The sequence below is a fragment of the Vidua chalybeata genome, chromosome Z (assembly GCF_026979565.1).
Source record: "Vidua chalybeata isolate OUT-0048 chromosome Z, bVidCha1 merged haplotype, whole genome shotgun sequence".
Classification (NCBI taxonomy): Eukaryota; Metazoa; Chordata; class Aves; order Passeriformes; family Viduidae; genus Vidua; species Vidua chalybeata.
In genome coordinates, this window is record NC_071570.1 from 65,037,085 (window position 1) to 65,053,081 (window position 15,997).

Consider the following 15,997-nt stretch of genomic DNA (forward strand, 5'->3'; position numbering starts at 1 on the left):
ACTGAGAAAGCTGGGCTGGAAGTCTCACACATCTGCTAATTTGGTGGAATGGGATATTCTTGGGGCTGATGAACTACTGCCACGTTACAGTGTCAGCAGGAGTTTAATGAGAAGAGCTATGCTCCCTGCACCCAAGGTCACAGCCACATGCATGGGGCACACACCACAAGCTTTTGAAGGTGCCTACCTTCAAAATCCTCATACACTGATTTTCTGAACAGATCTAGAGCTGCTATACCATCTCTCTCAGGACAAGGGGAAAAGGGAGCAATGCATAGAAACATGAGAATGTTCAGAGTTATTTCAGCACAAGGATGGTGCATGTCAGCCCCAATCACTCCTGCAAAGTCTGAATCACTCTGAGGTGCCAAACCCAGCCAGTAAACCAGTATTAATTTTCTGTGCTGATCCTAGAGAACTGGCTTATTTTTGTTCTGTCTTACAAAGAACACCTTATTTACAAAAGGCCCTCATGGCCTTTCACACATGTTATATTTACCCACAGGTTTTTTTATGTTTTAAACAGAAGAATTAGTTAGTATCCCTGTCAGCTTTTGTATGAGGGTCCTTTCTGCCTTCACCTTATGCTGTTGGGGAAAAAATAAAATACACATAAACACCACTTTTAACACTGTGGTATTAATGTCACATCTTCTTATAATATTTTCCTTTTATTATTCATCTTGGAGTATCTTTTTTGTCACCACAGTATGCACGGTGCACATCACACAATGCCACACACAGAGGAAGGAGAACTTTGCTCTCTGCTTTATTGAGCAAAAGCAGGAATTCCCCTTTGGAATAAGAGCACTGCATTGCATAAATTCTGTTTAACATGAGCATTATGGTAAGAATCTCTAAGACTATGCAGGTCTACCATGATAAAAATTCTTGCTGACACTGAGGGTCAAGTGTCTCAAGAAACAGGGAGAAGCTTAAGGATTCAATGGTAAAAGAACCAACTTTGAGAAGAAACGGAAACCTCTGATGGAAACTGCTACCAATCTGGGGCCTTTTGTAGCATCTTTGAAGATGTAAAGTTCTCTTGTATAGCATAAGATTTCCTTGTAAAATAACTGTAATGCACATTGTCATTGTGCTGGGCTAAAGGTGGTTTTATGCAAATGGTTTTTGTGATTTATAAACTGGGGTGGTTGGAGCCCCAATATTTTAATTTATTTTTTAAATTATTTTTCCTAACAATCTGGAATACATGGGTAGAATTTGGCAACTGCTTTATTGTTCTTTATAGACAAAAAGCACTTTTAACTAAATATGGTCACACGTTTGTAAGGTTTTTCCCCACCTTTTTAAAATGTTGATTTCATTAAAGGGCAACAACAAAAAAAAATGCAAACAAGTCCCAGTTTATTCCTGATAAACCCACCTCGATCACCTAAAATTCTGCACTTCTCTAAAGGCTGACCTATAATAAGAAGCAAATAACGCTATCAGATAAAACCAAAGAACAGCTCAGAAGAAAAACTTCTTTAGAAACTCTAACTTGCAACTACCTTTTAACTATGCCACAATTTCTCTTATAACTTCATACTCAATCCAGACATTGTTTATTGCAATGCTATTTTTAAAGATCACTTCTTCTCCTTCTTTGGGGAGGGAGAAGAAGTACAGCAAAACTAAGATTTACAATCCTTGCTGTCAGTTTCTTGCAGGTGTCTCATATGTAGCACCAAGACAACTAAATGAGATTTTAGTCTATCTTACCCATCTTTCTGCAAGACACATTGCAGTGTGTTCCTGGAAATACCTATCACTGTTTGAAAACAGAGGAGATTCTTATCGTTTCATTAGGCTTTTGTATTTTTATAGTCTTTTAGAAAAACTGAAAACAAAATTCCCTACCACAGACAGCAGGGAGTAAATACTCCCTCCTTTGGAATGCAATATTGTGAAGTATAAATTTAAAATAACCTAACACTGGCAAAGGCACATATTCCTATCTCCCAGCCTGCAAAACTCCCAACATAGTTTCTTCAGAAAGTTCCAACTACAGCCTTTAGTAAGTGAAAGGTGATTTCCCTTCCTTCAGCATGTAGAACAAACTGAAGCTGCCCATAGCTTCAACATCCCATCCTTTCCTTTCCCCTTTCCTTTCCCCTTTCCTTTCCCCTTTCCTTTCCCCTTTCCTTTCCCCTTTCCTTTCCCCTTTCCTTTCCCCTTTCCTTTCCCCTTTCCTTTCCCCTTTCCTTTCCCCTTTCCTTTCCCCTTTCCTTTCCCCTTTCCTTTCCCCTTTCCTTTCCCCTTCCCTTCCCTTCCCTTCCCTTCCCTTCCCTTCCCTTCCCTTCCCTTCCCTTCCCTTCCCTTCCCTTCCCTTCCCTTCCCTTCCCTTCCCTTCCCTTCCCTTCCCTTCCCTTCCCTTCCCTTCCCTTCCCTTCCCTTCCTTCCCTTCCCTTCCCTTCCCTTCCCTTCCCCCTTCCTCTTTCCTCCTTCCCCTTCCTCTTTCCCTTTCCCTTTCCCCAACCATACACAGTGTGAATAAGAAAAGGACAATATTGAGAAAACTTTGATTTATCCAAAGGAATACTCCACTGACAGTCTTGTTACTACAAACAAGATTGCTAATCCCTGAACATGCCCCAAGGTGTGACTTCGAAGAGTCAACAGAAGAGAAATCCATTGATGTTTTCAGCAAAAAAATGACAAAAATATGGATGTTATCACACCTACTAGAAAGTTTAGAGAGTGTTCTTGAAACTACTCTCTGCTATTTCCATCTGCAGATCTAAACGGATTGAATTTGTTTCCCTTAGGATATTTCTGCAGGATAGGAAATAGATAATAATTATCCTAACTGGAACTTAAACCAAGTAAAAGTAAATTCCTGCTGATTGTGAAAACTATAAATACTCAAAGTGTGTTTTAAATTTGACAAGATGCATTAAGCCCCATGTGACATCAGCCTCTCTGTCAGTCTGGACAGCAAATGTAGAACATGGCAAACAGAAACTTCAGAGATGAGTCAAAAAACCCAGGAAACAAAGCCAGCTACTCTGAAAACTATGATAAAAACATCCTGTAGAAACCTTCAAAGTATTATTTAATAAAGCCATGGATTATTTTCTATGTAATTTTTTAAAATTTTGCTCTGTTCTAGTCATCTCAAAATGCTATGAAAATGGCACATGCATATTAATAAAAACCCCTTTTTTTCCTTCAGAGAATCACTCATAATAATTATAAAATACCAATGTCTTTTAGTAAAAGACCACTTTACCTACATCCCAGACACAAAAATGCATGGAATTTTTTTTTTTTTTTCAGAATGCCATTTCTATTGCATCTGGAATTTTCTTTCAGTCTTTTGTTTCTATCTGATTGCATTTGTTATACTGTAGGGCTTTTACCCTGTGGCCCATTTTTCATTCTTACTTTTTGTTTTGTGTATAAGAAAGGATTTTTATTCAAAACACTAAGCTTAAACTTAATTCAGGGTTTTTTCTTGTTTACTTTATAAAAGCCTTTTGATCCGTGAAGTGGAAGAACAATGAAAATGTGTTTTTCAGATCTTATGAAAGACTGGAACTATATGCCTTTCACATGCCATAAATTTCCAAGACTCTTTAAAGTGCTTTGGACAGCAGAACACAAGGATGGATAATTGATAAGGAAAACACACACAGATGGTTGTTGGTGTTCATTTTATCATGCTACTGAGATAAAACCTGTTAAAAATCATTATTATTATAGGAAAAATTTTAAGAACCTGTTTGCAGCACATCCTTTCCATGACCCTGATTTTGCACAGATATCCTTGTAGAACCATAAATTAGCTTTTTTTTTTTTCCAATGACTTGAAGGTCATCTTAATTGTTTTTCTTTAATTGGCCACAAATGGTATCTTTCACATCCTTGAAAACCTACTAAGTGAGCCACTGAAAACGTATAAGCCTGCCAATATATAAGGCAGATTGAAATTAAATCAGCACAAAAAATACTTAAGCATTGTTAGTAGGGGAAAAAAAAACCAACACAGACCTTAGTCAAAAAATCAGCTTAGGCAAGCAGTACAAATTACTGGGTTTCCAAAATGGTGAAAAGCAGAAATGAAAAGTTTCTCTGGTCCAGAAAAATTTTACAAAGCAATAAAACTATCACCATTTACTGGAATGCCTTCCTTTAAGTAAATCTCAACATAAGTAAATTTAATAACTCTGTTTTGTAGAAAGTGATTTTTTTGTTTCTACTTTTGCTTACAGACTGTAATTAAGCATAATTCTGATGCATGGCCATAAAATCTATTAATTTCCCTAGGACTTCCAAACCAAAATCGTTCATAGCACCAATATATACTAAACATAAGGATTTTATTATTTCAAATGCATAATTGTACTGAACCTCTAGGAAAGCAGAGGTGCTATGGAGCCCTGAAAGTTTTGATGCCACCTACTATAGTGACACTGCAGTGACTGTTAAAAATGAAGGTGATGGCAACTTCCATTAATATTTGTTTTTCATATTTGCACCTCATATGACTTACTGGTGGGTTAGTTTCTCAACTCAAAGACATTCCTCATGGTTAGAGGGGAAAGTGAAGTGTTCAGCTGGAAAAACTGAGGAGAGGTCAGTCAGGGAAGTTACAGCAGCAATAATTACAGAAGAATTACGGGTGGTGAACGTAGGGAAGGCACATTAAATACGAACAGGTTAAATTCAAGATTGTTTATAATCTGCTAGCACTTTTGTTCAGGAGCTGGGGGCAGTTCTGCATTACTTGAATAAGCTATTTCTCTACATTTTCCATAGAAGTAAAATAGCTATCTGCCAGGACACTCTGCAGTTTTGCCTGTGTGTTTACCAGCTCCCCAGTTCTGGAAACTAAGTCTTCCTAATGCAAGGATGTGGCTGAAACCAGAACTTATTCCTGCTGGATGGCCTGGAAAACTCAGGGATGAGCTAACTCCCTAAGCATATCTTTCAAGCTGCATTAGTTAAAAAAAAAAAAAAAAAAAAAAAAAAAAAAAAAAAAAAAAAAAAAAAAAAAAAATAATAATAATAAAATAAAATAAAAAAATTAAAGCAATACCCTGGCCCAGAAAAATCTCAGTTTGGGAGGACTCCATGCCATCAGAGTGTGCAAGGTGGTTCCAGGCAGGTTCAACGGGGGCTGTTTCACTGGAAAAGTCACAGATCCACCCACCTCTGCAGGGTTAAAGGAAATCCAGGGCTGCAATGGGAAGCTGGCACTGCTCATGGCTCACGTGAGTGTCTCACACACAGCAGTGCCAAGGGATCCAGTTTCTGCCATGGCCTGCATCTGCCAAATCCCACGAAGAAAACAGCAAGATTTTCATGGAATTTGCGAACTTTACAAAACACCCATGGCTGTGAAGGAAATATGATAGTAGCAGAGCTATTGTAGTTTAAAAGTTACCTTAATAAGCCCATTTAAAGGTAAAGGTTTCTCTGAGGTGCAAGGCTTAGACCTGCAGCTTAATGTATTAAGGAAAAAAATCCAATTTTCCTCTCATGCTTTACAAAACCCTGGAGACAAATTATGTCTTTGTGCCACTTTTTCTACTCCCATGACTTCAGACTATAGTCCCAATAAAGCTCTGCTAATCAGCAACAGAATCAAATTACAAATTAAAACCCAGTGATTCAAACAAATCTCAAGATTACTTTAGCACAATAAAAATGGAAGAATCCCACTCCCATTTTCACAAACAATCTTAACCATGCTTTGGTAATAAACCAAAGACATATCACTTCATTTTTTTGCTCTACCACTCATGCCAACTGGGGGGGATCACAAGGCTATAACCATTTCAGACAAGTCAGTGTAATATTGATTTTTGCCTCTGCTCCAGCTTATCCAGAAAGTGTCCTATTGATTTTGAAGGAATTATCTGCGGACTCTAGGCATGAAAAGAAAAACAAAGTGGATGTCCTGGTTGTGGACAGGACACCCACTGAACTGCACACTCACTCAAAACTGACAATCAGATTAATGTATTATCCATTATAATATAGATAATAATATAAATATAAATAATATCATACATATATATAAATAATATAAATAAATAACATTTATAAATAGATATAAAGTACTGTTGTAGGAGTGTGAGCAGAAAACAGGCAGAAAACATAAACTACAAATGTACAGTAGGGTTTGATCATCTCCACATCTACACAGACATTAGCACATAATTCAACTATTAGCACAACTTCTACAGAAGACTATTTTATTCTCAACCTGTACTAAAAATCATTCATAAAAACAACCCAATCTGACACATGACAGTTAAAAATTTGATAAAACAGTAATTCAGTTTGGGAGGGAAAAGTTGTGTCAGTTTGTTTGTTCTTCAATAAAATCTGTTTGTTTAACCTATATTTAGCACTCTGTGCACTTTTGTTAATATGCATTTGTCCCTAGCCCAGAACTGTCCAACTTCTATTCCTGGAATTCACAAGTATTTCCTCAAAGGGGAACTGACAGCTTATGGATTGTGCTGATTCACTTGCTTCTCTCACTCAACACATCTTCTGTCCCCTCCTTTGTCTTGACTACCGTATTCAGTCAATAAATCTGTATTAAAATAAATTGTTTTCCATGACTGTCATCTCTCCCACCAGAATGCGATGTTCTGCAAAGGAATGATCTCTTCATCTAAGAGGTGTTTCCTCTCAGATATATCTACATTATCATCACCTTCTTGATCCACCTCACACTGACTTTCTTTCACTGCAAGCAAACACTGCCTAATACACTCTATTTCCTTTAAATAAAAAGAAAATACCTGAAGAAAAATTACACCTTGTGCAGGAAATGTTCCCCAAGGAAACATTTAATTAACAAAACTCCTAGGCCACAACTCAGGTTTTTCTTGCTGAAGAATAGATCCAATCCTGTCTCCTGGTCAGCTGGGATGTAATTTTTTTTCAGAAAGGCAGAGGATGTGGTGAGGAGCAGAGTTATATTCCAGGTTAAAATTGAGCACTGAAAAAAGACAGGCTCAGCACTCTGGTCAAACCTTAGGCCTCCTCTCCCTAAACTGAGAGCAGACACTAACCATTCAGGAATTGGCAAGGAGTCATAGCAGTAAGGAGGTAATATTTGTTACAAAAGGAAATGGGAGTCACCCAAAAAATTTATTCCCTCCTGAGAAACAACAGATAAAAATCAGTCTCGGGGGCTGGCAGATGGACTGATGCTGTAACAGGATTAAATCTGTTCTCAGACACTTGCAGATAAAATTCCTTTATAAGGAGAATAAACAATTCCACTAGAGATAGGACAGCAATTTGGAAGTAAATGTTTAGTTTTGCAGTTTTACAAAATATTTGGTCCCTAAGTAGAACAGTACCTTCCAATATGCGTGAGTCCATGAAAATGAACAGACAACTACATCTGGAAATTGGCCTAATACCTCACTCTTTGAGGATAGTATCTCCTTTTCAGTCAGGGCATTTTATCTGGTCGTCAGCAGCCATAAAATCCCTGAACCTCTGCTTTACAAAGACAATGGCCTGTCTTTCAAATATGGGTCCACCTGTCATTTAAGTAATGAAAATGTCTATTTGATGGACAATATTACAGTAGGGCAATATGCATAATTACAACTGAATTAATAACTTGCTATATATATATAAAATAGTATTAAAAAAGCACAGATCTTTATTCCGTATCATTGTACCTTTCTGTAACTAAAACTAAAACCAAGCTGGGGGATCATGAAGAAAATACAGCTAAAGGCAGAGTATCAAAATCTTTTACATAGGGCAAGCAACAAGAAAGCTCAGAAAGCCAAGCTCCTCTCACTTACTGTTATTTCCAACACTTTTCACTGTTCTTCAATTCAGTTTGATCTGTGCTGTAGCTCTTCAGATAAGGAAATCATGGACAGATAGCAGCAAACGTCAGCTCTCAAGCTCAGAAGGATGAACCAGTGAAATCAGCAACTTTCTTAGGTTTGTCCACGCAGAAGGGGATAAATACCAGAACAAATGTTCCTGTAGCACATGCACAGAAATATCCACTTCCTCAGCTCACCCCCTTTCTCCTACAGCTACACCAGTAATCCCAAACAAATTTTGGCAGCTCCAGGTAGCCCTAATGTCACCCAGGAGCCTTTAGAGGATCACCAGCCTCTCCAGAGATCACTGTTCAAAGATACACAAAAGGCAACCAGCAGAGGAAAGGAACTGCACGTGTACTCAGAGTGAATTGTACTAGACACAAACCCTGTGAGAGGAAGGGTTAATTCCAAAGGCAGATTTAGAGGTTCCTGTCTCATCTAAAGCACACTTTCAGACTTGAAAACCTCAGTAAATAACAGTATTTTTGCAATCTGTGCTGTCTAATGATTCACATTTCTTCTGCATGTTTCATTAGTTACAGAAAAGCTTAATACATAAGGTTTTCAGAAAGAAAGATAGCATGTTTTGACAATTTATTTTGACAATTCAGTGCATTAGATTAAGACCAGTCTTACAACAGCACTCTGTTGTGAAAGAACAATGGTTCTTTCAGTTTTATGCCTTATGCAAAACTTGGGTGTTTCTTTGGAACTATATATGAATCCCATGTAAGCATACATGAAAACTACACAACAAATGTAGTCGTTAAATTTAAAATAGTTAAAGTCTTCCTCATGCCAACAAATATGCTGCTGGAACAACAGATCAGTTCCAAATGAACTGAGTTATTATAGCAACATATTTGAAAATTTAAGAAAACAACATTTCCTTTTTTTTTTAAGAAAGACAAATGAGAGTTGTTAATTTTATAGGAATAATGTACTAAGTAAATTAGCAGTTTGCAATTTGTTTGTTAGAAATTTACAAGGTCTGTGGACTTTAACTTGTAAATACAGTTGTTTTTATCCTTGGCTAAAATATATTTCTTTCAACTGGGCAGTCACTAGCAGAGACCCACCTTGAACTTGATTGTAACAAAATATGTGGTTTCATGTTAGCCTCAAAAATACATTTTTAAAGACCTTAAAAAGGGGGCCACAAGGCTGGAACTAATAAAGAATTATAATTAATTGAAAAATAGCTTTGAGAAACTGTATTTCAGCCAAAGGGAAGAAAAGATAATGATTTGTGTTCTGCACAATTCTGCTCTTCTCATCTCCTGCACATGCTCTTATGGCAAAAGGAAAGGAGAAGGAAATGGGAGAAATTTGACTAGAGTACAATGGAAAGACATTGAGAGTTCAGGGAGTGAAGGGTGAAGGGAAAAATGGTTGAGTCAGTTGCAGAGTGAAAAAGGAGGACAGAGTTGCTAGGAAGGCTTTCGCCATAGCTTTTAAATGGGACCTGGCACCATCAAACTTTGCACATTAGTAAAATAAAAACTGTGAGGTTTTCTTACATGTAAAATAAATTATGTCTTTGCTCCAGACACTGTACTATCTGCATGTTTCTGAGCACAAAAAAAAAAAAAAAAAAAAAAAAAAAAGCTCATTAGTGCTGCTATGTGGGAACAGTGTTTGCAAGTAAATGAAGAAAAATCAGGTTACACAGAGTAACCTGATAACTCAGAAAAAAGCTCTGATCAGAGAGCAGAAGCCCAAACACTGATGATTATCTGTCTAAAAAAGAGGACAACACCATGGTAAGAGTACAAGACAGGCAGAAGCAGGTGAAAACTCACCACTGGAGCAGTTGGGTCCTCCCCAGCCAGGCTCACACTGACAGGTGTTGGGAGCAATACAACGGCCATGGACACATTTATCAGCACAGTGAGCTGTCAGAGAAAGGAATAAAAAAAACAATTACAGAACTCCTACCACTAGGACAAATATTATTTAAAATAGTCCTAATCCAGTTCTTTCATGTCTCAAGTACCTCTTAAAAGCAAAATAAATACCAGTGTATTAATGTTTGGTGGCATCTCTTAAAAATGTGTTTAACTTCAGTCTCTTCTGTTTCTCCTAAGTTTGAAGACTCCAGCTAAAAATGTGTTAGTATTTCTCAAATACTTCAGAGAAAATTGTCCAAATTTAATGAAAAAAGAGTCAAAGTACGATCCAGGTTGGAAACCCATCTGACCATCATCCTGGGCAAAAGGCTCTGGTTGGTTGAAACTTGGATGGGATGACTTCCACAGGTCCCTTCCAGCCTCAACCATCCTGTGACTCTCTGCAGCAAACCCTCATGCCAAGAAAAAGAGGGGAACTTCAGCAGGCATCCAAAGAAATGCTCTTTTGCAACAGCATGGATAAAATATGATTTGCAACACACCGATATTTTAGTATCAACTTTACCAAATGATTGCATAGATCAATTGAAGAATAAACAAACAGTGATAGAGATTGAAAGCATGACATATAAACCTTATTAATCACTGCAACCTTTATTGTAAGTGCTAAACAGGGCTGCCTTAAATTTATTCTTTTTTCTTTTTTTTTTATGATGTGCAAACATGTTTGTAAGCTACGTCTTACTTTGAAACAGATCTTTTGTTTGAAGCAGCTAAGAAAAAAATGAAAAGGCTTTGATATCCAGCATTATCAATGACAAAATATAATACACCCAAGAGGAAGAATCTCTGACCAGCAAAAATTTGCTGGCATCATATTAATCACAAAACACCCCTAACTTTCTGAAATACATACACTGTAATAATTTCCTTCTTCTCTAAACAATAATAAAACCTAGAAAATATGCACAGGATGAGATTTTCCTTTGTACCAACATTTACAGAGAAACTAAAGCAGAAATCTGACTGCTATACAAATGAATACAAAGTTATCAAGGGGAAAAAGACAAAGCGGATGTTAAAAAAAAGTTTAACAGGGCTACATATGAATCACTGTGGTTTTAAATGACTGAAAATATTCTAGAGTAATTAGGTATTTAGGTAAAATACTTGCAAGTGTTCTGGGTTTTTCTCAATTAAAGATGTTGAAGCACATTGGTTATCTTTACATTTAGTGTGTCCAAGAAAAAGGAAAACCACACAAAGATTAATGAAATAAAAAAATTTGATTATCTGGTATCCCAGCCATTAACTGCTTATTTTTACAGTCATTAGTTTTCATTCTCAACTCTTTCTAACAAGCTACTTTTCAGATGTGCATTAAAATGATCTTCATTAGAAATCAACAGGGAGAATAATAATTTTTAAACATTTGATGAAGCAAGGCATTATCACAAAGCGTTGTTGCCTATTTATGTGTTATGGAAAGACTGAGTTTAAATAATACATCACAATTTTCAATTAGTCTTGTAACTTGACGTGAATCACTTGCATCTTTGAAGAGTCCTTCCTAGTTTGTGCTGCCTTGGGCACTGAGGCTCTCCACAAACCAAATGTGTGAAAAACCTTGCCAGCAAGCTGTGAGGCAGCAGCAGGTCACTGTAAACATACAGTGTGAGCACTTGTAGGAATAACCCAGGCAATGCAAACATGCTCAGCCCAAATTTCTGAGCCTTAAATACAATAAGGCAACACTCCACCACCTCCTCTGTGAGACAGCTGGAACAGAACAGAAAAATAAAGAAGTTGCAAGAAACCAGACCTATCTCCTTGCACTGCCCCTCACGCCATACTGAGCACATGGATCCACATTCTGGATATACCTAAAAATCTATTCTCTAACCAAAATAAATTATTCTCCAGACACCTTCTAAGCTAACTGATTCTTGGCAAGTGAGTCCTACATCTGTAAGAGACAGCACGTGCAAAAAAAATATTGCAGTGGACATGGGGATGAGAGAACCAAATTTTACTACACAGAGATACAAAGGGGTGAGGACAATATAAAAATCACCTAGAAGAAGCTGAAAAGACATGAATGACCAGGAACAGATAAACCAGATAAACCACTTTCTCTTGGCTTTCTATGGAATTGTTGGGCACAGTATTAAAAAAAATACTTATATGCAGGTGCAGGTGAAAAACTTAATATGAAGGGGTTTTTTTTTTACTGACCAGTCTGAAGAAGCACCAAAAACTCCCTGGCAGCAATTGCCATGTCTTCTCTTTTTCCAAGGGAAAGCTCAATTATTGTATAAAAAGCAATCTGGGTTTATTCTTGCACATTTGCTTTTACATCTTATTTGCCCTTTCCTTTTGTGCCTTATTGTTTTTTCAAGATCTTTTCTACACTCTTGCCTTCATTATCTGATGTTAAAAGAAAACTTGAAAAAATGTATTTTTATCTTTGATGTAAGTTTATGCATGCATTTTAGTATCTGTTGCTTTTTCACTTCAAAAAGCCAATCATAAACCAGTTAACATAAAATTGAAACACTTTGGATGTAATTATGCACATAAATTAAATGACTGCAAGATTTAACTCCAACTTCCTCCAAATTAATTGAAACAAGCATTTGTCGTGGGAAAAAATAAATTATCTATTAAACTATGTTATAAACATGCTTTTTTCAAATAAATCCTTCACTTCTATACTGTATGCTAGAACATATCCCTTGTTTGATCCTTGTTTCCTGTGCTTGATGGCAATTTGCTAGCAAAGTGAGTGATATCCAATTATACCTTAAGATGGATGGTGCTTTTCCTATTTCATGTTTTGAGAGAATTCAACAGGCATAGTTCTTCATTAAGGTTCTTAGAAATGTACTACAATGTTAGAAACTAAGCAAGGTAAATGGTCGAGCTGCCAAAAACAATCAACCTTTGCTTGTGTGTCCATCTACAAGAAAACCACTAGAAAATGTCTTAAAACCTTTGAAATCTTTATTTTCAGAAACATGCTAAAAAAAAATTTGCACTTATTGAAAAAGTTTCTAGTCTGTAGCTAAGCTAGCATTAATATGTCAAATCTCCTAGGGGTTGCCACTGATAGTAGCAGACAAGAGACAGGAAATTCTTCGGAATAAATAAGAAATTTAGTCAATCACCCAGCCTGGGGTGGAACTGCCGGGAGTAAGCTCCTTAATAGAACTTAACAGAATTACTGTTCTACCTTTGTATCTGCATATAAACTGCATTTATATTACCTCAGGAAGTGCATCAGGTCTAAACGTAAGAGTAAAAATAACAACCTGAGGTCCAGTTAACCTACTGTTCTACAGAAGTGTAGGCAATAGTAGAAGACATTTGAAAAATTTGTGTATTATTTGAGAAATTTGTGTATTATTTATGTCCTCTATAAACAGGAGTTTCATGAGGACAGCACAAAGCACTTTTTTTTAGTGAAAGTGAATTAGTACATAGTAACAAGATATCTACACTCTTACGAACAGTCCAAGTACTGACTCCATATAATGCTGGATTTAAAATTAAAATACACTTTCTTGTCAACCCACCTAAAGACAAAATGAAATGGCACTAATAAAACATAGATTCCTATTATTTTTGAGAAGCAGCAATGAAATTTCAATTCACGCAATGTCAAGTCAGTAGACTTTTCTAATTTACCTTTCTAAACTGAGAAGCCAAATAAAAGAACAAACAAACAAACAACAAAATATTAACAATAACACAAAGATTTTAGCCTTTTAGAGGCATCTTACATCCTTCCACCAGGTAAACAAAGTTCCAACACTGCATGGAAATAAAACTGCAGTAATGGAAATGCTCCAGCTGGAGATCATGAAGACTGAAGGTCTCTCTCTTTCTTCCAAGGTCAAATAAATGCAAACTTTAGTACACTGAAGGATCTGTATTTTCATATAATTTAAAGTCTAAGGCATTCCACAATCACTTCAGAAGTCAAAGCAGATATGTCCTGAGCATCATTATCAGGCATATTTTTATGTGGTAACAGGAAAAAATAGTATGTCCAATGGTATTTGAATTTTTTCAGGTTCTGAATATCATTGTGTTAACACAATGAATTTACTACATATGCTATAGCTATGTAAAATCTGTTGTCATGTAAGAGAATCACCATCACATCTGTCATCACATCATGAGTCAAACTGTGACGCACTTCAAAAAGTATTCTACCTAATAAAAAAATTAAATATAATTATTCACACATGCTGTATGATAACCAAAAGTAGTCAAAACTTAGTTCTTGTAAGTCTAATATATACATATTAAAAAAAAAGCTAAAATCATTGCCAATCTGATATCAGATATATTAATTTTTTTAAAAAATATTTTGACCTTGCTTTTGAATCAAAGCTTTTTTTTTTTTTTTTTCAAATTCCAGGATGTAAAACATATTCTTAACAAATACCATTTTAAGACCTCCCTAGGTCTGCACAAGGCCACACAAGAGAGAGAAAGAACTGAGCCAAGGTTGCCTCCAGACTCCCCAGACACAAATTTTCCCAGTTTTGGGTTACATGAGGAGACAGGGGTGTGTGCCACTCAGAAAAGGTGCTGAGACCACCAAAGAGTTGTTACAGACCTCTGTATGTCCAAGAGAGGGTCAGCAAGAGGATCTGCTGGGGTCTATTCCAAGGAGAAAAGACTTTCATATCCCTGTGGTTTTAAACGTTTTGTTTATCTACCGTGTTGGAAAACACACTGATGCTTGCTTGCACTGTGCATTTTCCACACAATCATTAGCTAGAACCACACATCAAGGCTGGCTGGCCACTCAGACATCTGAAATCCAACCATCCTGTCATCTTCATCTGCACAGCCCCAGCTGGCTTCAATGAGAGCTGCACATGCATCACTGCTGAGTAACTGAGCTCCTCCAACTTGGCCTCCACGAGCCACCCATCAGAAGGGAGTCACACCAGCACAGTGATGGGTGTATGGAGTTTCAAAACAAGAAAAAAAAAAATTAAAAAGCTGAACTTACGGACACACATTTCCCTGCTTTCATAGAATCCAGGGCAGCACTGGGATTTGCGCCTGTACATCGTTTTCTCACCATGTCTGTAGGCAGTACGGTAACTGATCCTAAAGAAAGGAATGAGTGTTTGTTACATACCTTGGTTCAGAAACAAGACAGGATATATTCTTACACATTTTAAAAAACATTCAGGTGTCATAAGAAAAGAAAAATGCTCCGAGTGGTTGATTTATCTGTCGCCAATTTCAAGAGTCCAAGGGCCTTAGGTTCGTGGATGTTCAGAAAGGAGGAAAAGAATAGGGACTTTTTCACTTGTGATGGTTCATACTTATGGGCATATTCCTCTGAGGAAAATGCTCTTTGCAGATGTCATCAGTTTTTATTCATTCAACCCTTGCTTGTTTTCTGCTTACACAGGAAGTTTCCTTTAACAAATCTTTTTACTTTTCTTTCAAGAGGCATACACTTACTTGCCTCAAAACACAGCACTGCAAGCAATAAGGGGTCCCCATGATATTTCTAAACAAATACACCTTGCAGGGTCTGGAGAATTTAGTTTTTCCCAAGCTGCTTACTTTCTGTTAGCACTCCATGGGATGGTACACCCCAGCCTGCTAACAAAATGTATGTGGCATTGTTTGGACAGGCATTTTCCAGCTGACATAGATTACAGCAGTCACACAGGCTGGACATTACAGCTAAAAAATCCTATATATCATGCTTGATTTTGAATCAAGAATCTTAACAACATCAGCAATTTGACAATATTAAGGTTCATACATCACCTGTGTCGTGTGCACTTGAACCAGTTTAGGATGTCAGTACAACTGGTATAGTAAATCTGATCAAAAGGATGTGGATATGACTCTTGCACTGTAACTGAGTAACTGGGGAGAGACAGAGAGAAAAAAGGGAGATCATCAAGTAAGTCCTTTTAGTACAGTCTCATTTAATTAGGTCTTTTACAGGTCTTTTAATTAGGTCCTGTTACAGAATGGAATAAATATAACAAAATACTCATGTCTAAAAAAATGAGACAGAAAGCTTGCAGAGAAAAATAAGCTTGCAGAGAGTCACCATGTTTCTACTGTGTAACACATTTGATGAAATTCCACTATTGACATTTAAAGAAATGTAATGTTAACCTCATTTTTTTAAAAACCAGAACACCTGTATCTCAAATAGGCATCAACTGAAGTAGGGCAAAGGGAATTAGGTGTTCTCCTGTGGAAACTTTTATTAATGCAACTAGATAACTGAACAACTAGTTAAGGAGCCAGAAAATGAGGTTTCTTCTATTA

General features: G+C 36.8%; 1 protein-coding gene across 1 annotated transcript in view; it reads right to left on the reverse strand.

Moving 5' to 3' along the window:
• MEGF10 (multiple EGF like domains 10) overlaps positions 1-15,997 on the reverse strand; it is an 85,163-nt gene that overhangs the window by 48,147 nt on the left and 21,019 nt on the right. Inside the window, exons 3-5 of the mRNA XM_053932391.1 lie at positions 15,482-15,583; positions 14,703-14,803; positions 9,626-9,718 (exon numbers count right to left, since the gene is read on the reverse strand). Coding sequence (XP_053788366.1) covers positions 9,626-9,718; positions 14,703-14,803; positions 15,482-15,583 — 296 coding nt within the window. The remainder of the gene's footprint in view (positions 1-9,625; positions 9,719-14,702; positions 14,804-15,481; positions 15,584-15,997) is intronic.